Source organism: Peromyscus californicus, unplaced genomic scaffold (assembly GCF_007827085.1).
Source record: "Peromyscus californicus insignis strain IS unplaced genomic scaffold, ASM782708v3 Scaffold_4__1_contigs__length_199733344, whole genome shotgun sequence".
NCBI lineage: Eukaryota > Metazoa > Chordata > Mammalia > Rodentia > Cricetidae > Peromyscus > Peromyscus californicus.
In genome coordinates, this window is record NW_026294562.1 from 160,809,550 (window position 1) to 160,833,086 (window position 23,537).

Genomic DNA, 23,537 nt, shown 5'->3' on the forward strand with positions numbered 1-23,537 from the left:
TTTCTTATGCAGTTCCCTGGCTCTAGGCCTGATTCTGATCCTTGAATTTTAGAACCGTATGTTGGCTGGCCTGCCTTCCCAACCCGGGTGCACAGCTGCATCCGCCAGGGATAAGCCCCTTCTGCCTGCTTATCTCCTGAAGGAATTGCAACTGTTCCAATCCCCCACCCCTACCCCTACAAACCTCCTACCCCACCACGGCTCCCCCCGCCCCCCCAGCAGCTATCTACCAAGGCTGAGCCCTCTGGTCTTGCTCTCCCACCCATCCCCATTATTGATTCATTACTCTCCTTCCTCATTCCCTTCTCTAACCCCTCAACACCTCCTGGGAGACGGATTGCATACAGACCTAACTGAGGAAGGGTCTGCCACAGGGCCTTTACCAGATGGTACCCTTGGAGGCCAAGGTGTAGCGCTGTCAGTTGCTGGAACCTTTAATTAGTACACACCTTCTACACTCAACCTTGGCTGTTTTCCTTCTCCGAACGCTCTGGGGACTCCAGGCTCTCCATTTTTCCATGCCGGTGGCCCCAGAGTGCCAGGAAAGGGAAGCTATATCAGGTGTCTGGAAAAACAGCCTCATCACCTGACTTCCTCCCCGAGACTCAGGAGTCCGGGGCTCAAGCCTGTCCTATTTCAAAACACAGAAGCCGGGAGTCCAGATTCCCCCAGAGCTGGATCCCTAGGACCTTCTTTTCCAGCCCCCCAGCCCCCTCCCCGACACTCCTATAGGACCCAGCACAGCTGTTTCTTCTGTTGGTTTTCCAATCCTCCTGGGCCAGTGGGGGTGAGTGAGAATGAGATTTGTTGTTAAATCCAGTAGCTCTAAGACTTAAGACCAGATATCCCGAACCTGCCCAACTGCGCCATACTGCAGATTGCAAGGTCCACCAGCTTCTCAGCCAGCAGAGATCTGAACCACTCTCTCCCTGGAAGGCCAACCCTCTGACATTTAGACACACCAGTCTGAGCCCTCAATGCCATTTAATTCTGATAGGTCCAGGAATGTCAGACCTGGGATCTCAGCCTCCCCCCGGCCCCAGCGCGCCCCTTTAGTAATCTCAGGGCCCCTCCCACCTGCTCTGCCAGCTGCGCAGCGTGGGAACGCCCCAGCTGGGATGCACGGGAGCTGTCAGGACAAGCTGTGCGGTTCCCAGCCTCCCTGCCTGCCAGAGCCAGAGCACCGCCGCCTCCCAGCCGTCGCCCAGCAACCACTCTGAGGGGCCCGGGACGGCTAGGCTGAGAGAGGGGATGGCTGGGTACTGCTGAGTTCTGGGAAAAGAGGAACTCGGGGGGCGGGGCTGGATTCCTACATCTTAGGGTGTGTCAGGCTTGTAGCGATAACAAGGCAGCGCGGGGGTGGGGTGGGTATTTGGGGAAGTGGGGAGCTGAATCCCTCTTTTCTCATGGTTCCCAAGTAGTCCTTCAACACCTGAGTGCCCTCTCCTCGACCCGCAGGCCCACGGGAGCCTGGGCCCGCCTCCCCGGGGCACGGAAACTGGCGAAGTCCCAGGGGTTCCCATTTATAGCTCGGTTTCCACTCAGCTCAGTCCCTCCTGAGTCCCGGCTGAGCAAGTTTCTTCCACTCTCTTCTCTCCTCCTCCTCCTCGTGCCCGCCTCCCCTTCAGCCTCAGTAGGGCGCAGTGTCCAACTCGAACAGGGCCCCCTCCTTGGACCCAGGTGTTCCAGCTCTCAGACCCCCTGATAACACAGGGGCGCCCTCCCGCTGCGCGAACCGCGAGCCGGAGCGCCCACAGTCTCGGCACGGGAGTTTCTCAATGGGAAGAGGGCGGGTATCCAGAGGGCGGGGCGAGTAGGATCCCGCCCTCCCGCGGGTCTCTGGCAGACCCAGGGCGTGCAACCGGCGAGCGGTGTAGAGCATCAAAGGCTGAGGATGAGCCAGATTTCCGGGACTCCAAGCCAGACATAGAATCTTCCAGCCTGGGGTGGGGAGAGTGGGGTGCAGAGAGGGGTTCCAGTCCAGCGTGGTGAGAGGCGTGCTGTCGAGGAAGAAGTTGGAGGGGACCAGTGCAGCCCTAAGTCTGCGGGATCTTGGGGTACACACACTCGGAATGCTGGGTCACGCCCTCCTCGCCCTCCTCTGTTGCTTCAGAGGATTTGCAGGTACCCCCGGAGGGAGCAGGGAGGGTTATCTGTCCGCCTTTATTGGGAAAAGTAGCTAAGGGCGCCTACTCCTGAGTGTGAGAGATTAGAAGCCAGGGCTTCTAATCTGAGGAAAGAGGGCTTTGGAGACTGGACCCCCTGGGTCTTGCATAAAAGGATTCTTGAACTAAGCACAGCTGTACTGTCCCCTCTTCTCCTAGGCCCATCGCCCCATTTCCTGCAACAGCCAGAGGACTTGGTGGTGTTGCTGGGGGAGGAAGCCCGGCTACCCTGTGCTCTGGGCGCTTACCGCGGGCTCGTGCAGTGGACTAAGGATGGGCTGGCTCTAGGGGGCGAAAGAGACCTTCCAGGTGAGTCTGGTCTCTACTCTGGGAAGGGCTGGCAACATGGCAGGGGGGCTGGGCGTGGGCTGCATCTGACAGTTTCAACTTTGGAGATTGGTGGCCTCCCAGTAAATATTTGGGAACCCCGAGTTTTAAAATGATTTTTTTTTTTTGCGGGGGATGTGATTTCTTGTGTTTAGGGACTATCATTTTTATTCTAAAACATCATATAAATGCATAGATAGTTTACCAATAATTGCAGTCATGTAATTAATGCAAGGCTATTGTGAGCTCTTCAGAAGCCCCGCCCCCTTTAACTTTCCTCTGTGGTGGGTGAAAGGTAGTGCTTTATCTAATTTTTTTTCTTGGTTATTTGTTTTGTTTCCTTCTTTGAGTTGGGATCTCCCTCTGTAGCCCAGGCTGGCTTCAAACTCCAGATCCTCCTGCCTCAGCCTTTTGAGTGCTGGAATCACAAGCATGCACCACCCACACCTGGCTTAAGCTAACTTCGATGGGAATTGTTTTCTTGTACTCCTTTCTGACTTTTTCACTCCCAAATTTGTGGCGACTATAAATTGGCAGGAGGCTTAGAATCTCTCTGGACCCAGCTTTTCCCCCTAGCTTTTTGTTTTGTTTTGTTTTTGTTTTTGTTTATTTGTTGTTGTTGTTGAGACAGTGTCTCACTATGTAGTCCTGGCCAGCCTAAATTCCCTATGCAGATCAGGATGGCCTCGAATTCATAGAGATGTCTGCCTCATGCTCCCGAGTGCTGGGATTTGAAGGTGTGCACCACCACACCTGCCCCCAGCCCGGATGTGTTAATGGTGTTTTAGCATGGAATGTGTGGTTCTTACTCTGCTCCCTGGGGTGGGATTCTGGAGATGGAGACTTGAGGCCAGGAGTTCAGAATTATATATTGTCTCTTCCGTCTTCAGGGTGGTCCCGGTACTGGATATCAGGGAATGCAGCCAGTGGCCAGCACGACCTCCACATTAAGCCTGTGGAACTGGAAGATGAAGCAACGTATGAGTGCCAGGCTTCGCAAGCGGGCCTCCGATCACGGCCTGCACAGCTGCGTGTGATGGGTGAGGACCCAGCCCGTTGTGCTTTGGGAGCGGGATGGGGGGAGGGGGGAGGGGGGGAAATGGAGGACTACTTGGGAGGTCTAGGAACCCTAGGAGAGTGGTGGGTGGAGCTGAGAGGATCAGAGGCTCTGCTTCCAGGATGCAGTTCTGACCCCAGATCTGCCATGCAGTCCCTCCAGAACCCCCTCAGGTACTAGGTGGCCCCGCAGTGTCTCTGGTTGCTGGAGTTCCTGGGAATCTGACCTGTCGGAGTCGAGGGGATGCCCAACCTGCCCCTGAACTACTGTGGTTCCGAGATGGGATCCGGCTGGATGGGACCGCCTTCCACCAGGTTGGGTCTAAGTCGCTTTGCCATTCTTTGTTCATTCAGTGAGACTCAGGGTCCACTTCGATCACTAAAGGGAGAATGGCAGCCATTCAGGGTTGAAATATGATTCAGGTCAAGAGCCAGACTTCCTGGCTCAGTCATTTGCTAATGTTTGCTCTTGTCTGTGGTGTTTAACTTCTGTCTCTCAGTTTCCTTATCTACACAATGGGAAAATAGTAGCATTACCTCCTAGGATAATATAGAGAATTAAATAAAACATGTGAATGTCTAAAAGTATCCAGTACATTGTAAGCACTACCTGTGTAAGCTATAAATGAAATCATTGCTAATATGTGGTGTGGTAATACACACCTGTAACCCCAGCACTCAGGAGACTGAAGCAGGAGAATCATGAGTTCAAGGCTAGCCTTGGCTCCATAGTGAGACCCTGTCCAAAAAAGAAAAGAAATAATTATTGTCTATCTATCACCTCCAGACCACACTGAAGGACAAGACCACTGGGACAGTGGAAAACACCTTATTCCTGACCCCTTCCAGTCACGATGATGGAGCCACCTTGATCTGCAGAGCCCGGAGCCAGGCCCTGCCCACAGGGAAGGACACAGCCGTTACACTGATCCTGCAGTGTGAGTGCAGGTGGTCCTGGAAAGACCCGGGTGGGCCTGAACTCCTGGGTCTGACCCAGCTGGAGAGGGCAGGAAAAGGACACCCTGGGATACCTGGGGGATCGGTACTGAAAGCCCAGCTCCTTCCTGCCTTACTCTCACAGATCCCCCAGTGGTGACTCTGTCTGCTGAGCCCCAGACTGTGCAGGAGGGAGAGAAGGTGACTTTCCGGTGTCAAGCCACTGCCCAGCCTCCTGTCACCGGTTACAGGTGACCACAAACGCCACTTGTCTCTAGCAGGGTGTGGGATCTTGAGGAGGGATAGGATGGGCTATATTAATATCGCCACTGTCTCCGCAGGTGGGCGAAGGGGGGATCCCCGGTGCTCGGGGCACGTGGGCCAAGGTTGGAGGTCGTAGCAGACGCCACGTTCCTGACAGAGCCGGTGTCCTGCGAGGTCAGCAATGCGGTGGGAAGTGCCAACCGAAGCACCGCGCTGGAAGTGCTGTGTGAGCAGGGGCGGGGCCGTGGGTGGGGCCGAGGTGGGCGTGGTTGTGCTGGACGGCAGGGCTAGAGCAGGTAGCTGGGCGAGGTTTGGCTGGGCCAGATCAACCTCTAAGCGAGGCAGGGGCGGGGTTTGTGGTAGCGGACTTCGGTGGCGGATGTTGCCCGGAGACCTACACTTGTACCTGCTAGTGTTTTGGAGTAGCTAGCGGATCCTGTGTCAGGGGCTCATTCCACCCCACTCCTCTCTCTCCTCCAGATGGACCTATTCTGCAGGCAAAACCAAAGTCCGTGTCCGTGGACGTAGGGAAAGACGCCTCCTTCAGCTGCGCCTGGCGAGGGAACCCACTTCCACGGATTACTTGGACCCGCCTCGGTAGCTCTCAGGTGAAGTCCGATGTGGGACCTGGGACCGTAGTTGGAAGTGGGATGGGATTCCTCCCCGAGTCTTGTCTCTGATGCCCCTTCCCTGTGCCAGGTGCTGAGCTCGGGGCCCACGCTGCATCTTCCATCCGTGGCGCTGGAGGATGCGGGCGACTATGTGTGCAGGGCTGAGCCGCGGCGCTCCGGTCTGGGAGGCGGCACAGCGCAGGCCAGGTTGACAGTGAATGGTGAGAGACCCCAAGGGTCTTGGAGTAGGGGGTGGGCCGAGAGGGCGTGGCCCAGAAGGGAAGCTATAGGCTGTGGGACTGAGGTTTGGAGCTGGAACTGTTGAAGGGGGGGCAGGCCTATTCTAGTCTGTAGAGTGGCGTGGCCTGGTGTTTCAAGGGTGAAAAACCCAGTGACCAGGTCTGACCTCACCCCTTTCAGAACTGATTTTGGGGAGGTCGAGACCTCTGCTTCATGGTGCATAGTTTCCATTCCAGCTCCCCCCGTAGTGACGGCCCCTCACCCTGCGCCAGCCTTCCTGAGGGGCCCTGCTCGCCTCCAGTGTGTGGTGTTTGCTTCTCCTGCCCCGGACTCCGTGGTAAGGAAAAGAACCCTCACCTCTCTGACACACCAGCTGTAATATCCACCCTCCCACACCTGACACTGACATCTCCCACACCCCAGCAGCTCCTCTATGCTTCCCCAGGCTTCTAATTAATTTCCTTTTCTTTTGGCTCCTAGGTTTGGTCTTGGGACGAGGGCTTCCTGGAGGCAGGTTCACTAGGCAGGTTCCTGGTGGAGGCCTTCTCAGCCCCGGAAGTGGAGGGAGGACAGGGCCCAGGTCTTATTTCTGTGCTACACATTTCCGGGACCCAGGAGTCCGACTTCACCAGGGTCTTCAACTGCACTGCAAGGAACCGCCTGGGTGAGGGACGGACACAGGTCCACCTGAGCCGTAGAGGTGAGTTACTGATCCAAAGACCTGAAACCTGGGGATTCCGAATCCCACAAACACAGCGATTCCCAAGACTGAAGCCAGCAAACCATAAGGTTCCCAAATGTAAAGACTCCCCAAACCTAGTGAGTCTCAAAACTATGTCCATGAGATGACTCAGCAGGTAAAGGCACTGGTCACCAAGCCTGATGGCCCCAGTTCAGCCCTCAGAACCCACGTGGAGGAGAGAACCAATACCCAAAAGTTCTTCCCTCACCTCCATTCCTACACTGTAGTGTGCCCCTCCCCACATGCATGTACAAACAGTAACATTTGAAATGTAATAAAAAAGTATGAATTTCTTGAATCACAAGACCCAAGATCAATAAATTCTCTCAAATACAGAGCCCTAAGTGGAAAGGCCATTCCATACTAGGAACCCACAAATCTGGGAAATTGGAAAATAGAAGACTCTCAAGGTTTTTTTTTTTAGATTTATTTGTTACATATATGGTGTTTTGTCTGCATGTATGCCTGCAGGCCAGAAGAGGGCGCCAGATCTCATTACAGATGGTTGTGAGCCACCATGTGGTTGCTGGGAATTAAACTTAGGTCCTCTGGAAGAGCAGCCCGTGCTCTTAACCTCTGAGCCATCTCTCCAGTCCCCACTCTCAAGTTCTAAGCAACCCTAAAGTTAGGGTGCTTACTTACATTTATTTATTTATTTGTTTGTTTGTTTGTTTATGGAGGGGCATACTCCTGACACAGTGCATATGTAGAAGTCAGAAGACAACTCTGTAGGAGTCAGTTCTCTCCTTCCATCTTGTGGGTCCACAGGATTGAACTCGGGCCTTTAGGCTTGGTAGTAAGCACCTTTACCCAGTGGGCCATCTTGCCAGTCCTGTTTGTTTATTATTGGTGTTTTGTTTATTGAGACGGGGTCTCAGCTCACCCTAGCTGGCCTGGAACTACTGGCAGCCCTCCTGCCAAGTGCTGTGATTACAGGTGTGACTGGCCAGGGGAATCTCAAACTGTGACTCCCCAAATTCATGAGTTCTCAACACCAAACCTAGCACACTGCAAATCTGTGGATCCCAAACTTGGCAGCCTTTTGAGCCCAGGGATCCCACACCCAAGCCCCGAGCCCATTTCCCTGTTAGCCTCCTTCAGATCAGCCCTCTGAGGACATCCCATCTGCTCCTTACAGATCTGCTGCCCACTGTGCGGATTGTGGCTGGGGCAGTCTCTGCAGCCACCACCCTCTTTATGGTCATCACTGGAGTGGCCCTCTGCTGCTGTCGCCATGGCAAGTATCAGCCTGGCCTTGGGACCTGGCTCCATTCCTGGCTCCCTAAGCTTGCACAGGGCTCATCTTATCCCAGGTTCAAGTTCCCTCCCTACAGTTTCCTCAGGGTCCCCCCATCTCCTTCCCTCTCTCCCAGGCCGGGGTTCTCCTTGGTTTCCAGCCTTCCTAGCCCATTTTGCCCAGTCAGCTCTTTTCCCAAGTATCGGTCTTCATAAAATATGACCTCACGTGCCTCTCACCGTCCTGGGCCTCAGGCTCTTTCTCCAAGAAAAAGAACTTGGTCCGGATCCCAGGAAGCAGTGACGGCTCCAGTTCACGTGACCCTGAGGAGGAGACAGGCAGCAGAGAAGACCGGGTAAGATACTGGGCGTCCATATTCGACTCTGCTTCCAGACCAAAATAACAACCTAGTCTAACCCATTCTCAAGCTCAAGTATAGCCCTAGCCCTTTTGTTGTTGTTTGAGACAGGGTTTCTCTGTGAAGCCCTGGCTGTCCTAGAACTTGCTCTGTAGACCAGGCTGGCTTCCTAGAACAAGCAAGGTCTGGCTGAGTTGGGGAATGAGGGAGACATGAGGGAGGGTGGATTTCAGGTCAAGAGAAAAGCATGATCAAGTATAGGCAACAGGTTTTAACTGGGGTTAGGGATGTAGTTCAGCCGGTAGAATGCTCAAGGCCCTCGGTTCGGTTCCCAGCACTCCATAAACTCCAAATCAGAGATCCTCCAGTCTCTGCCTCCTGAGTGCTGAGATTAAAGGCGTGCACCATTGTACCCAGCTTGGTTCCTGTCTTAAATATGATGACCCTAGATCCACAGTATCCCCACAATTGCAAATATGTTTTATTCTCCAGTTATCCTTTCTGCTCAATATGCCCTCAGAGTCTTCTTTACTGTCTTAAGTCTAGCCTCCATGTCGCTCCTTCAGCCTGGCCTCCAAAGGAAGGCCTTTGGGATCTGGCAGTGGAATAGGACAATCGTCTGACCGGTGCCTGCCGTTATTTTTCCTACCTCAGGGTCCCATCGTTCACACTGAGCACAGTGACTTGATTCTTGATGAAAAGGAGGCCCTGGAGACCACGGTGAGTATTGGGGGAGAGCTCACCACCAGTCACCGGGTCTCCACCTCTTCCCACTTACATGCTTTTAAGCGCTTTGTGGAGACAGGGTCCCACCCTGTAGCTGGCTTTGGACTCGGGCGGTCTCTCCTGCAGCCCCTGGAGTGCTGGGTTATAGACCAGGACTTCCGACCTCAGCACCACACTTGGCCGCTACTCTGCCGCCGCCGCCTGCGTCCTCCTCTTTGGATTCTCTCACCTTCAGACCTACCTCTGCCAGCCGGTGGCGCACGCCTTTAATCCCAGCACTCGGGAGGCGGAGGCTGGAGGACCTCTGCGAGTTTGAGGCCAGCCTGGTCTACAGAGCAAGTTTCAGGACAGCCTAGGCTACCTAGAGAAACCCTGTCTTGAAAAAAATAAAAGAAAGAACTACCTTGACTTCCTGAGCCAGCTCACCGGTGCGCAGGCTCCACAGCCTCGGCTTGTGTTATTTATCATTTCTCCTTGGTCTCCAGGCCTTCTTTTCCCGTCAGCCATGTTTCATGCCTCTAGGTGTCCCTCTGGCTGCTCTCTACCAGCCAGGAGCCTGCTTTCCTCCCACTAGGTCCCATCCTAGCATCACATTTCCCAAAGACAGTCCTGCTTTGAAATCCTATCTCAGGATAGATGCACTGATTCCAACCCTGGCCCCTAATCTAAAGCTCCCTCCCTGACTTTCTTTGAGATAGAGTCTCGTGTATTTAAGGCTAGCCTCAAACTGAGCATGTAGTCAAGAATGATCTTGACCTCCTGATAATCTTCCTGGGTGTTGGGATTAAAGGCATGTGCCACCACACTGAGCTGGGAATCGAACCGAGGGTCTTGAGCATGCTAGCCAAGCATTCTGCCAGCTGAACTACATTCCTAAACCCAGTTAAAGCCTCTTGTCTATACTTGACCATGCCTTTCTCTTGACCTGAAATCTACCCTCCCTCTTTGCCTCCCTCCCTCCCTCCCTCCCTCCCTCCCTCCCTCCCTCCCTTCCTTCCTCTCTCCCTCCTGCCCCAACTTGAGCCCGACTTTGCTTTTTCTAGGAAGTCAACCCTTCTCCTGTCTCTGCTGGTCTATGTGCCCAGCTCTCTCTGTCTCAGAGTCTCTGCTCCTGCTGTTTCTGCTTTCTGCCTTCATGCCTCTCTCTAGGTCTGTCTGTAGCTCTGTGTGTCTGTCCACCCTTGATTCTTACCTTCCTATACCCTCACATTCTTTACTTGTCTCACTTGTTCCCCAGGATCCAACCAACGGTTACTACAAGGTTCGAGGAGTCAGTGTGAGCCTTAGCCTTGGGGAAGCCCCTGGAGGAGGCCTCTTCTTGCCACCTTCCTCTCCGATTGGACTTCCAGGGACTCCTACTTACTATGACTTCAAGCCACACCTGGACTTAACACCCCCCTGCAGACTGTACAGAGCACGGGCCGGGTACCTCACCACACCTCACCCCCGCGCTTTCACCAGCTACATGAAACCCACATCCTTTGGACCCCCAGATTTGAGCTCTGGGACTCCCCCCTTCCCCTACGCTACCTTGTCTCCACCCAGCCACCAGCGTCTCCAGACTCATGTGTGAAGACATCTCTCTAATTGAAGAGTCTTGAGGTCTTCAACCGGCCATCAAGTCCTGTCCAGCTTTCTGAGGAATCAGGACAGGTTGATGACCTATTCCTCCGAAACGGAGTACCATGGGAGGGAAACAGTGTCAGGATCATTGATGCAGAGTCAGCTCAGCCAAAACGGATGCTCCAAGTGGGAGCAATATGACCACTCTACCCATTTATTCCCCTGTGAGAAAGACATTCAAGACGGTGACTGAACTCTTTGCAGAGGGACAAAAGACAGGGGCAATGGGGGTTAGGGACGTGGATGGAAGGCATTTCTAGCCAGTAGAGAAGATATTTGAAAATGACCATCTGCAGCAAGAATAATGATAGCTTAAGACAAGTCAAGATGAAAGAAAGAATTCCCCACACCCAGTCCTGGTTCTCCCAGGGAGGGGAACTGGGGCCAATAAAAGTATAGCCAATATGGCTGCTCATTCTATGAGAACTCAGAATGACCACTCTCTTGATTCCTTCCTTACAGACACAGAAAGGATTGAATCCAAGGAGTGGGGATGGGGTGAGAATAAAAGAGGTAGAGGTGTGCGTGCGCGTATGCGCGTGTGCGTGTGCGTGTGCGTGTGTGTGTGTGCGTGTGTGTGTGTGTGTGTGTGTGTGTGTGTGTGTGTGTGTGTGTGGAGAGATGGCTCAGAGGTTAAGAGCACTAACCGCTCTTCCAGAGGTCCTGAGTTCCATTCCCAGCAACCACATGGTGGCTCACAACCACCTGTGATGAGATCTGGTGCCCTCTTCTGGCCTGCAGGTGTACATGCAGGCAGAGGACTGTATACTTAATAAATAAATCTTTAAACACATATAAATAAAAAAATTAAAAATATAAAAGGGGAATCTTGGGCTAAGAATATTTATGTTTAATTAGAAAAAAAAGGCAAAGAGGCAAGTGTGCTTGGAGGAGTCTCCTTGGGTTTTCTGTGAATGAAGAGGTCCATGACAATTGCCTTACAGTCCTTCCTCCACCCTGGCCGTGGGGAGTCATTAGGGGTGAAGTCCTAAGTCCTTCCTCAGCCCCTTGCTAGCTGCTTACTACTGATGGCACTTTCATTTCTTCTTGTTTTTTAAAGACTTATTATTTTTGTTTTACATGTCTGGGTATTTTGCCGGCATGCATTTCTGTGCACCACTTATGTGCCTGGTCCCCCAGGCCAGAAGAAGGTGATGGATCCCCGAAACTGGAGTTACAGACAGTGTGGGTACTGGGAATTGAACCTAGGTCTTCCAGAAGAGCAGCTAGTGTTTTAACCACTGATTCTTCTCTCAACAGAGTTTAACCTGGAACTCTTGATCTTCCATCCTCAGCCCCCCCCCCCCACTCACTCACTGGGATTACTGGTGTACATCACCACCCTACTTTAGACTTTTTTAATAACACACCCCGGCTTCACCCACACCCACACTGATGCATACACAGTTGAAAACATACAAACAGACGAATGTGGGCAGGTTCCCACAAGACACACACCTAGAAGTCCGCACAGAGCTGGGTTGCCTCCGTTGGTCAGGGAAAAGAGAACATTCTACACTTACTTGAGAGACAAAACAGTGAGCCCTTAGAGTGAGTGGGAATGCGGGGCTCCACACCGTGGTCCTCAGGTGTTAGGTATTTGAAGGTGACAGTACCCAGCACCTGACCTAAGTCATCTTTAAAGAAAGGGTTTTTGGATGGAGAATTTGAAGGTCCAGACACCTGGCAATTAGGGCAGGAAGACTGAATTCCTAGGTCTGAGGATGAAAGGGCAGGAGACTTGGTCTCTCTCTGATCCCGAGACAGAAGAGGCCTAGAGGAGACCAGTTCTAAGTTACTGTTTTGTCTTTTGAGACTGGGTCTCAGGTAGGCAGGCTAGCCCCAAACTCCCTTTTCCTGCCCCCACCTCTCAAGTGCTGGGATCACAGGGATGCTTTCACACTCCACTTCTATGTTCTTGACTGGGGAAATTTTGGAGGTCTGTATTCCTGGGATCTCAAGAGAGGAATTTATGGAGGGGTCCCGTGTCCGCTTCCCCCCCCCCCCTCCGATGGATTCTGGCATCCTTGGAGGAGGACAAAGCTGATAGTGGGTGTCTGGGTTTGCCAGAAGAGGAGGCTAAGGATGGAAGTCCCAAGAGAGAGCTCAAAGTCCAAAACGACTGAGCCCAGGACTGAGCCTAGTGACTGGCCTCAACGTGGGGTGTGACACCTGGAGTCTCGAGGGGCTGGGGCATGGCGCAGGCTCCCTCCCGGGGTTCCCGAGCCTCGCAGTGCGCAGAGCCGCCACGCTATTGTCTTGGCCGGGAAGGCGGGGCCGGCGCGGGGCGGGGCTGGCGGCGCCGGCGCAGCCCGGGGGCGGCGGGAGGAGGAGGCGGCGGCGGCGGCGGCGGCGGCGGCGGTGGCGCTGGGAGCTCCTGTCACCGCTGGGGCCGGGCTGGGCCGGGCGGGAGAGCAGGGGACGTGAGGGCGCGAGGCCCGGACATGGGGCCCGCCAGCCCCGCCGCTCGCGGCCGGGGCCGCCGCCGGAGCCCGCCGCCGCTGCCGCTGTTGCTGCCACTGTCGCTGCTGCTTCTGCGCGCGCAGCTCGCCGTCGGGAGCCTGGCCGGTGGGAGCCCCAGCGCGGCCGAGGTGAGGCCCGGCCGGGCTCTGGGGATGGGGGAAGGGGCGGGACCGGGCCTCTGGACCTGGACGCGGCAGGGCCACCGCAGAAAGCGCTGTCCTTTTTAGCCAGGTGGCCTGCCCCATGCACTCCGAACTCTAGGTTTTCTTGGGCTCCTCCATCGTCCGACTTCCCTGCCCCCTCCCACCCGCATCGTCGGACCTGTCTTTCCAAGAGCCCCTGGCTCTAGAAATCTAGCTCACTCCTAGCCGACAAAGCCCCAAGCCCTGCCCACCTGAACGTAGGACCCACCAGGCAGCAGGCGCTTGGATCTAAGAATCCGGGTCCCTTGGATCCTCTGGACCCACATGAGCCCCCTGCCCCCCAAACATCCAGGAGTCCAGGCCTCCACCCACTCCTCAATCAGGATATAGCTCCCAGGTCCTTACGGCCTGATGTGCAGGCCCTCAGGGAAGCCAGGCCCTTTCGTCTTTGCACCCCCTCAACGGGAACCCGAGCTGGAGACGGGGGGGGGGAAGGGGAGGAGGGGCCAGAACGCCTGGATTGCCCCCCACCCCACGATTCAAGTTTTAACCCTTTCGGGCTCCAGAACCAAGAAGCTGGGGCGGGGGCGGAGCCTGTCTTCTCAGCTACAAGGCCGTGAGAAACCCCGGGGGGTGGGGATCGGGTTCACCATAGCAACGGGAGAGCTGGGGCGCTCCCGCCCCACGGGATCTGTTTCCCGGGGAACGGTCCCTCCACCCAGGAGAGCTGAGGAGGATCTGGTGCTAGGGGCAGGTGTCCATCTGGGTTTTAGGGAGCAAGGGACCAGATGACCCAGAATGCCAGTGTTCCCCGGCCCCTCACTGCCCCATCTGCCTCCACTCCCAGGCTCCAGGGTCAGCTCAGGTGGCTGGACTATGTGGGCGTCTAACCCTTCACCGGGACCTGCGCACCGGCCGCTGGGAACCAGACCCACAGCGATCACGACGCTGTCTCCTGGACCCGCAGCGAGTGCTGGAGTACTGCAGACAGGTGGGCGGGGCCCACGGGCAGAGGCGTGGTCAGTGGTCAGTGGGTCCAAGCTGGGGCGGGGTCGCCCTTGAGGAAGCTAGACTTGAGAAAGGCCGAGTCCAGGGAGGTGAGAGGATCTGGAAAGCCTGGGGAAGTTCGGGGTCTGTGGCCAGCGAGGAGGCGAGGCGGGGCTAGGGCAGAACCTATTTTGAGATATTAGGAGGAGGAAAAAACTGCAAAAACGTCCACTAATCAAGATCACCTCAAGAGTGGCAACGCTTAGGAATCTGTGGAGCTATTTAGAAAAAGTGGGAGTGTAAGTGGGCGTGGCCAAAGGAGAGGCTGGGCTTAGATAAAAAGACCTTTAAACCAACAAGATGCGGGAAGCGATGGAGCCCAATGAGAGTGGTTTCCAAGGAGGCGTGAAATGAAAAGGCGGAGCTAATACAAAGAGAAGAGTTACTTAGAAGCTAAGCAGAGAAAGGCAGGGCACGAGAGAGGGCTATTTTAAGAAAGAAACCTGATTGAGGGGCAGGGTTGCCCTGAGAAATGGGCTTGGAGAGGTTGAACTTCGTGAACAGGCCTCGTTCACCAAGACCTCCTAAGAATGGTGAACTGAAGGGAGGGCACCCGAGGCTTAGCTGCCTGTTAGTTCTACAGACAAGAGAGGAAGACCTGGGGGTCCTTATGGACACTAGACAATTGACAAGGGAATGACCAACTGAGCATAGTAATCCCAGCTGTTGGAGAGGCTAAGGATCGCAAATTGAAGGCTTACTCAGGCTGTTCAAGGCCAGTGTAGAACGCTTATCGAGACCTGGTTTCAAAATAAAAAGAGGGTTGGGCATATAGTTCAGTGATAGAGCACTTGCTTTGGCGAGTGTGAAGCCCTGGTTGGGTCCCTCGTACTGCAAAACAAGAGAGCTGGGGTAGCCAGTAGGTTGATTCCACTTCTTGGTTCCCGCAGATGTACCCAGAGCTACACATAGCTCGCGTGGAGCAGGCTGCACAGGCCATCCCAATGGAGCGCTGGTGTGGTGGTACCAGAAGCGGCAGATGTGCTCACCCCCACCGTGAGGTTGTGCCCTTCCACTGCCTGCGTGAGTCACCTGCTGGGGGATGGGAACTGAGGTGACGTGGGAGTCCCCCACAGATGAGGCAGATCTACATTAGAAGTCCGGGTGTCAGGCAGAGACACCTCTGAGGATGCTTGGACTCTGAGGAGGGCAGGGCTGGGGTATTATGATTCTGGTGTCTCCCATCCCCCAGCTGGTGAATTCGTGAGTGAGGCCCTGCTAGTGCCTGAAGGCTGTCAGTTCTTGCACCAGGAGCGTATGGACCAGTGTGAGAGCTCAAGCAGGAGGCATCAGGAGGCACAGGAGGTGAGGACTGGTTCCGCCTACCTCCTAACCCTAGGACCTAGGATTCTAGGCCCTTCCTTCTAGAACCCAAGAGTTCCGATTGGGGATCTCTCATTCCCTTCTCCTGGAACACAGCCTCCAGGCCCCCTGTCCACACCCTCCAACCAGGTCCTTCTGGTCTCTGGGCCTTGTCTTCCTGCAGGCCTGCAGCTCCCAGGGCCTCATCCTGCATGGCTCTGGCATGCTTTTGCCCTGCGGCTCTGATCGGTTCCGAGGTGTGGAGTATGTATGCTGCCCCCCTCCAGCGACTCCCAACCCTTCTGGGATGGCGGTTGGGTGAGTGACAGCGGACTCTCTCTATCCCCTCCCCATGGCTCTTGAGACGGGGGATGGGAGCCTGGGAGCCCATCTGGAGATCTTACTGCCTGAGTCTTCTGTTCCTTCAGTGACCCCTCTACCCGGTCCTGGCCCCTGGGGGGCAGAGCAGAAGGAGGTGAGGATGAGGAAGAGGTGGAATCCTTCCCTCAGCCAGTAGATGATTACTTCGTGGAGCCCCCTCAGGCTGAAGAAGAGGAGGAGGAGGAGAAAAGAGTCCCACCTCCCAGCTCCCACACTCCTGTCATGGTCAGCAAAGGTGAGGCAGTCTCCCAGCTCTCTTCACCTTTGTGTTTAGGGCGATTTGGGGGAGCGTGGGAGTGCTTCAGGAGTGAGGGGCACAGCTGAGGAAAAGGAAGAGATGTCAGTGGCTTTGGATACGGTAGAGGTAGATTAGTACGTGAAGAATGAAGGGGGGGACCCGCAAAGGAGTGATGGGAAGAGGGGGCTCATTTTGGCAATGCTCCCAGAATTTTGCCAACGCAGGTCAGGCCTGGAAACATGATACCAGGTAACAACCATGGCTAAACTGGACGCATGCTGGTCTCTGGTGCATCCTGGGAAAAGTGGACTTCTCAGGGAGGAAAAGGGACTGGCCTGCCTGATCCTTGTCTTGCAGTCACTCCCACACCAAGGCCCACTGATGGCGTGGATGTTTACTTTGGCATGCCTGGGGAAATCAGCGAGCATGAGGGTTTCCTGAGGGCCAAGATGGACCTGGAGGAGCGTAGGATGCGCCAGATTAATGAGGTGACGATACCAAAAAACCCAGCATCACCACATGACTCCATGAATACAGGGAGATTCTTTTCTTTCTTTCTTCCTTCTCTCTCTCTCTCTCTCTCTCTCTCTCTCTCTCTCTCTCTCTCTCTCTCTCTTGTTATTCGAGACAAGGTTTCTTTATGTAGCCCTGGCTATCCTGAAACTCACTCTGTAGACCAGGCTGGTCTCAGACTCATAGAGATCTGCCTGCCTTTGCCTCCCGAGTGCTGGGATTAAAGGCTTGGGAAATTCTTTATTGACACCGCCTTGAAAGAGTACCCAACACCGCTCTCTAGGATGACACTGGATTACTGACCCACCTAGCAGATCATTGAAATGCCACCAGACACTAGAGATACTCTAGTCTATGGCACAATCCACTTTAAATTCCCTGGGAGCTGGTTGGGCATAACTGCATGTGCCTTAATCCTTACGCATGAGAGGCTGAGGCAAGAGAATGGGAAATTCAAGGCCAGCCTCAAACACATGAGTTTGAGAACAGCCTGGGCTACATGAGAACCTGTCTCAAAAAGAAGAAAAAAAAAAAAAAGGAATCCTCTGTCTATTCCTTCTTGGGAATCCAAAGTCCAGAGGCACTAGGTGATCTTCATCTTCTTGAGCCTTGGAGATGGGTGGGGGACTCCCTGTGGGACCAGGGTAGCTCCAGGAATCCTGAAGTCCTTCTACTCACTCCCAGGTGATGCGTGAGTGGGCCATGGCCGACAACCAGTCGAAGAACTTGCCCAAAGCCGACAGGCAGGCCCTGAATGAGGTAGGATGTCCTCCTCTGAGTCTTACTCATTCTCTGTCCACCACAGCGGCCACTCCATCCATTTCAACCCCTTCCTACTCACCTTGGCCCCTCCCGGCCCCCTTCCCCATTTGCCCCTGCTGGGGATGGAGCCTGGGGCTTGGTGCCTGCTGCTGAGCAAACCCTCTGAGGGCTGGCTTTGGACCCCTCCCTCAAATGGAGCCTCCTGAAGTAACAGCCAGTCCTCTCGTTTTTGTCTCGGTCCCTGCTAAGAAACCCGGCTTCCTAACTCTTGGCTCCCCTTCCCTGCCGCTGTCTTGTGCAACCCTACCCATGGAGACTCCTGTAGGTCAGCCTCCAGCCCCAGGCCTCGCCCATCCGCGCTGTGGAGGCTCAGCCTGTCTTTTCCTCCGGAGCGGCCCCAAGCTTCCCTTATACCTTAAGTTGACCAGTTCCGTTTTCAGATTGTTCCCACCTAATCTTACACCTTCAAACCAGTTCCCGTAGCCAGCCCCGCCCCAGCTCTGCTTGATCCTGCGGCCCATCTCTTCCATGGAGCCTCCCGCCCCAGATGGGCGCTGTGAGGAAGGAGACCCACTGAGGCCCACCCTGCTTGCCCTAGACTCACATTTACCCCAGCCCCTCTCTCTCCCCTACTGTTTTGCCCCTCACTAGCACTTCCAGTCCATTCTGCAGACCCTGGAGGAACAGGTGTCCGGTGAGCGGCAGCGCCTGGTGGAGACCCACGCCACCAGAGTCGTGGCACTGATCAACGACCAACGGCGAGCTGCTCTGGAAGGTTTCCTGGCAGCTTTACAGGGCGACCCACCTCAGGTATGGAAGGAGGGCTCAGGGCAAGCCGATGAGCAGAGCTAGGACCAGCCCAGACAGCCTTGGTCCCTCCCACAGGCTGAGCGAGTTCTGACGGCCCTGAGGCGCTACCTGCGTGCAGAGCAGAAGGAACAGAGGCACACTCTGAGGCACTACCAGCACGTGGCCGCTGTGGATCCTGAGAAGGCCCAGCAGATGCGCTTTCAGGTACACACGTGCCTCCGGTTCCCAGATGCCCTGCTAGCCCAGGCTCTTCTCTCTCTTTAAAAAACGTTAGGTGTATGTATGAGTGTTTTGCTTGCATGCATGTCTATTTTCCACATTCGTGCCTGTCTCTGGGGAGGCCAGAGAGGGTGCTGAGTATCCTGGAACTGGAATTACAGAAAGTTGTGAGCCACCATGTAGGTGGTAGGAGTTAAACCTGAGAACTCTTAACTGCTGAGCTGTCTCCCCAGGCCCCAGATTTTCCTCTTGACCTCACTTTTAGTTTAGAACACTTCACTACGCCTAGAACTTCCCTTTTGTGTCCCCAAACCCTTTCCAGTCCCTTTATTCCTATCCCTTGAATCCCAACTTCTTGATGCTGGAACACTGCCCCCAACACACACACACACACACACACACACACACACACACACACACACACACACACACCACTTATACTGTGCTTTTGACTACCTTCTTGCCCCCAGGATTCCTACTTCTTGTCCCTTGGAATCCTACTTCTTGTCTCTTGGACTCCTGCTTCCTATCCCTTGGACTCTACTTCCTTTCCCAGAATCCTTTTCCTTGAGCCTGGAGCTTGTCGTTCAGCCTTCCTCTCTTGCCCCACTCTTTCCCCTAGAACCCGTACTGTGTGCCCTAAAGTTCTAACTGGTTTCTTGGACATTCTCTTCTGGTCCACAAATACTCTCCTCTGTGCCCTTGAATGTCCAAGTCTTACCCTTCAGCCATTACCCTCTGTACCAATTCCTGTTTCCCGACAGCCTGCACATCTGTTCCTCCAGCCCTGCTTTCTCCCTCCGACCCATGTATCTGCTTCCTCCATCTGTACCATATTCCTCTTTGTGTTTGGAGAGAGGGTCTCACTATGTAGCCCTGTCTGTGGCCTCGAACCCACAGAGATCTCCCTTTGCCTCCCAAGTGCTCTATACCATACTTTTTGGATCCTTCCCTCATCTTGCCTTCAGTGCCCTGCTTTTCCTGGGGCTACCCCTTTTCCAAGCCCGGAGCTTCTGCTCTTACACATCTCTTCCTTCTCTTCGGGTCCTGCTCTCCTTCCTCAGTCACACACACACACACACACACACACACACACACACACACACCGCCTCCCATGGCTGGGTGTCTGACCCTTGTGCTGCACTTCCTGTCTATTCTACATGTTCTATTTCCTTGGCTCCCGTGGAACCCCTCCTTCGCCCTGCTCTTCTCTAGCCGGGCACCGCCTCATCCTTCACACTCCCTCCCCGCAGGTACAGACGCACCTTCAGGTGATTGAAGAGCGAATGAATCAGAGCCTGGGGCTGCTGGACCAGAACCCTCACTTGGCGCAGGAGCTGCGGCCCCAGATCCGTGAGTGCCCATTACCTCAGTCCTCTGAGGGCCAGCTTTGACTTCCAACCCTCCACCCCATGCTCTTCATTTGAATCACAATAGAACTTGGTGGTTCTAATTACGGGCCGTTTTTCTTTGCACTTAATTTAAACGGAGTCATTTTCCCCTGGTCTGGACTCAGCTCTTTGGTTCTTTTGGTGGTAAGGCAACCGGTCATTTTACAGTTGGATTTTTGTCATTGTTTCTTGAGACAGGGTCTTTGTAGCAATGATTGGTCTGAAACTCACTGTGTAGACCAGGCTAGCCTTGAACTTTGAGCAATCCTCCTGCCTCTGCTTACCAAGTGCTGGGGTTACAGGCTTGTGACTCCACACCTGGTGAGATTTTTTTCTTTTGATATGGTACTTCAGATGGAACCCAGGACTCTGTGTCTGCTAGGCAAATGCTCTCCCATAACTCACATCCCCAGCCTTTGGCTTGTTTGTTTATTTGTTTTTTGGAGACAGGGTTTCTCTGTGTAGTCCTGGCTGTCCTGGAACTCGCTCTGTAGACCAGGCTGGCCTCGAACTCACAGAGATCCACCTGCCTCTGTCTCCTAAGTGCTGGGATTAAAGGAGTGGTCCACCACCACCCAGTGGCTTTTTAAGACAAGGTTTTGCTCTGTAACTAAGGCTGGCCTGGAATTCATCATGTAGCCCAGGCCAGCCTCAAATTCATAGTCCTCCTGCCTCTGATTGTCCAGTGTTGGTATCTAGGCATGCATTGGCCTTACCCACCTCAAAAAATTGGATAGTGCCCATTGTGGTGGCGCACACCTTTAATCCCAACACTTGGGAGGCAGAGGCAGGCACATCTCTGAGTCTGAGGCTAGCCTGATCTACAGAGCCAGTTCCAGGACAGCCGGGGCTACACAGAGAAACCCTGTCTCAAAAGGAAACTAACTAACTAACTAACTAACTAACTAATTGGATACTGCTGGGGATGGAACCCAGGGCCTTTTATATACTAGGCATGTGTACCACTGAGCTACACCCCTGGATTGTTGAGCCGATATTCTGTTGTTAGAGTAAGTCACAAGTCAAATCCAGATTCAACAGAGGGAGCCGAGCCTACACAAGAGCGAGAGTACCAGAAAGCATTCCCCTGCATTGCCCTCAGTATACTGTGACTTCCCTCCAGATGTCCCATGCCTAGCTCTCAACCTCCTGATATTTAAAGAGGTGTGGCTATTGCAAATTCAGCCTCCATCTTCCCGCTGGGGCCATCTTCCCCCAGCTGCGCACCTTGCAGGTCACACTTAGGGCTGTTTGCCCGGAGCCGTCTCCACTGTGTCTACCCTTCCACCCACCCACTGCTAGGGCATCACCTCTGCTGTCTCCACCTCCCACCCACCCACTGCCTGCCGGGACATCACCTCCTCTGTCTCCACCCTCCCACCCACCCCCTGCCAGGGCGCCCTGCGCTGGCACCACTGTGGTGTTATACTCACCTCAGCCATCTTTCCGCATGTTCCCTCAGAGGAGCTTTTCCACTCGGAACACTTGGGTCCCAGTGAACTGGAGGCCTCTGTGCCCGGAAGCAGCAGTGAGGACAAGAGTGGGCTTCCGGAAGCCAAGGAAGGTGAGTGAACCTGGATAGAGAAGGGCTGTCTTTGGGAGTCAAGCCTCGTTTCCTTTTCTTTGCAACGTTGGAGCCCTTGGCCGGAAGGAAGAAGCTGTTGAGGAACCCAGGGTTTTGTGCACCCAGGCAAGAGCTCTTCCACTCAGCACCAGCCCTCTGCCCCCTCCCCCTTTTCCTCTAAGACAGTCTAAGTTGCCTGGGCAGGCCTTGAACTTTTGATGCTACCACCTCAGCGTCCCTAGCAGCCGAGATGACAGGCATGTGCCGTGAGGCCCAACTCAGCTCTTAGATTGTTAATGCAGGGTCTCACTCTGTAGCTCAGGCTGACCTAGAACTCACTATTTAGCCTAGGCTGGCCTCAAACTCACGGTCTTCTTGCCTAGCTTTGCAAGTGCTGAGGTTGCACAAGTGTGCACCACCGTACCCAGCATACCACCTTCTTTCTAATTCTCCAAGGTCTGGGTGTGTGTGTGCCACCACAATGGGTGGGGAGGAATAAGGAGGGTATCTGGGGGTGTGGGGCCTCTGTAGGGTTCCTGGTCCTGGGGGGGGGTCCTCTACGCTTCCTTTCACGACTTCCTCTCTTGACTGTTTCTCCCATCATCTTGTCTCCTCCTGCCGGCAGACGCCCCAGTGACCCTTCCAAAAGGTAAGTGTCACACAGCAGAGACCCCAGCCACTAAATCCCACTGAACCCTAAGCTGTAAGGGGAAAGGCCTGCATACAGCAGGAAGCCCAGGCCTCCTGGGGTGGGATCGGTGCCCTTTCTGACCCCTCTGGGGGTGTCTGAACCCTCAAGAGTGAGATGTGACTTGGGTGGGGTAGGGTCCACAGATCCAGATTCTTCCTCCTCTGGGAAAGAGAAGCCATCCCCACTGGAGCAGTATGAGCAAAAGGTAAGTGGGACCTCAGGCTCCCAGGGTAATGAGGCTCTGGACCCTGGGGGGAGGGAAGGTCCTGGAAGCTTGCTGGGGATGTGGACTTAGTGTTGCTGGGTGCAGAAATACCCTCTTGGGCTTTAGGGTCATAAAACAGGGTACGTGACATCTGCTCCCCAGGTGAATGCATCTGTCCCAAGGGGCTTCCCCTTCCACGCATCAGATATCCAGCGGGATGAACTGGTAAGAGGAGGCTGAGCCTAGGTGGGGGTTGGGGGGAAGAGGTCAGAGGTCAGTGTCCAGGCTGTGTCCTCCAAACTGCCCTGGCTCCTGGTGGGCCTCAATGATACTCTTGGTCTCAACTCCTCTCCCCATAGGCGCCCGCGGGGACTGGAGTATCCCGAGAGGCTGTGTCAGGCCTGCTGATCATGGGAGCTGGAGGGGGTTCTCTCATTGTTCTGTCCTTGCTGCTTCTACGCAAGAAGAAGCCCTACGGGACTATCAGCCACGGAGTGGTGGAGGTGAGAGATGCAGCCATCGTGGTGGGTGGGAGTAAGCAGTGGGCTCGGCCCCCGCACTGAGCCCTCCCCTGGCCCTGTTTGCAGGTGGACCCCATGCTGACCCTGGAGGAGCAGCAACTCCGGGAACTTCAGCGGCATGGCTATGAGAACCCCACCTACCGCTTCCTGGAGGAACGCCCCTGACCCCGCCCCCGGCTGCCTTCAGCTGAGCCCAGACTGCCCCTCTTCCTGGCCCTCAGTCCCAACTCCCAGCCTCCGGTGGGGGAGGGAGATCTTGACAAATTCATTCTTATTTCCCTTTCCCAGTTCCAAATTCCACCCCACTTAAAAATTCCCAGCTGCTGCCCTACAAGGGACCTCCTCACCTTAATTTATTTTATGTTAATTTATTGTTCCTTAAGGTGACCACCACCTGGGTCCCAGTGTGTGTTGCTCCCTGGAATCCATCCCATGCTTCTTCACTAACACCCCAATAAAGTCCTCTTCCCCACCACCAGGCCGTCCCGTGTTTCTATTGGAGGATCGCTGTTCATCTTTTTCAGCCTTGACTTCCTGAAGGTCTTTAAACTGGGTGAGGGGTGGGTGTGGTGGCACACAACTTTAATCCCAGCACTCAGGAGGCAGACAGATGTCTGTGAGAGTTCCAGGGCGTCCTGGAATACAAAGAGAAGCTCTGTCTCAAAAAACCAAAACAACAACCAGACCAAACAAACCTGGAGGTGGGTGCTTTAAATCTGGGTGGGGCCTGTGGGAAGATTGCTGCGTAGGGGGCGGGACCCAGAGGCCTTGGCTCGGTTTTTCCCAGGCCTGCCGAGGAGCTCTCCGTGGTGCTGAATGGGTCGCTACTCCAAGCTCAGAGTTGTCAGGGTGGATCATCCGCCTCAGCCCCCGCCCCCCTTTCCCTTTTCCTCTGGCTCTTTTTCCCACTATAAACTTAAAAAAATTGGGGGCGGGGCGGGGCATGCGTGGCACGCTGTGCGAGTGGAGGTGAGAAGGGAACTGCAGGAACTGCCTTCCACA

The 23,537-nt window shown here is 54.7% G+C and overlaps 2 protein-coding genes and 1 long non-coding RNA gene across 4 annotated transcripts; 2 read left to right on the forward strand and 1 right to left on the reverse strand.

The window, feature by feature from the left end:
• The first annotated feature begins 1,085 nt into the window (after nt 1-1,085).
• Nucleotides 1,086-10,250, forward strand: Kirrel2 (kirre like nephrin family adhesion molecule 2). The gene is made up of 15 exons (XM_052761772.1): nt 1,086-2,124; nt 2,325-2,474; nt 3,383-3,532; nt 3,703-3,863; nt 4,336-4,486; nt 4,630-4,735; nt 4,826-4,974; nt 5,229-5,356; nt 5,448-5,580; nt 5,836-5,936; nt 6,080-6,299; nt 7,480-7,578; nt 7,833-7,933; nt 8,591-8,656; nt 9,900-10,250. The coding sequence occupies exons 1-15, from the start codon at nt 2,073-2,075 to the stop codon at nt 10,233-10,235; spliced, it is 2,103 nt and encodes a 700-aa protein (XP_052617732.1). The 5' UTR covers nt 1,086-2,072; the 3' UTR covers nt 10,236-10,250.
• On the reverse strand, nt 3,343-13,732 carry LOC128125021 (uncharacterized). Of its 2 annotated transcripts, XR_008223079.1 has the most exons (6): nt 13,160-13,732; nt 10,193-10,324; nt 7,818-7,901; nt 4,212-4,287; nt 3,776-3,927; nt 3,343-3,453 (listed from the first exon to the last, which is right to left on the reverse strand). It is a non-coding gene; the product is annotated as an uncharacterized LOC128125021 (long non-coding RNA). The 2 variants fall into 2 exon arrangements; XR_008223078.1 differs by lacking the exon at nt 10,193-10,324 and having other exon boundaries at nt 13,143-13,732.
• Aplp1 (amyloid beta precursor like protein 1) lies at nt 12,707-23,010 on the forward strand. Its single transcript, XM_052761771.1, has 17 exons — nt 12,707-12,876; nt 13,739-13,882; nt 14,829-14,961; nt 15,131-15,243; nt 15,425-15,558; nt 15,669-15,856; nt 16,217-16,347; nt 17,057-17,131; nt 17,786-17,944; nt 18,020-18,148; nt 19,417-19,516; nt 21,017-21,118; nt 21,744-21,767; nt 21,944-22,014; nt 22,177-22,239; nt 22,374-22,517; nt 22,602-23,010. The coding sequence occupies exons 1-17, from the start codon at nt 12,730-12,732 to the stop codon at nt 22,698-22,700; spliced, it is 1,956 nt and encodes a 651-aa protein (XP_052617731.1). The 5' UTR covers nt 12,707-12,729; the 3' UTR covers nt 22,701-23,010.
• Nucleotides 23,011-23,537: the final 527 nt, after the last annotated feature.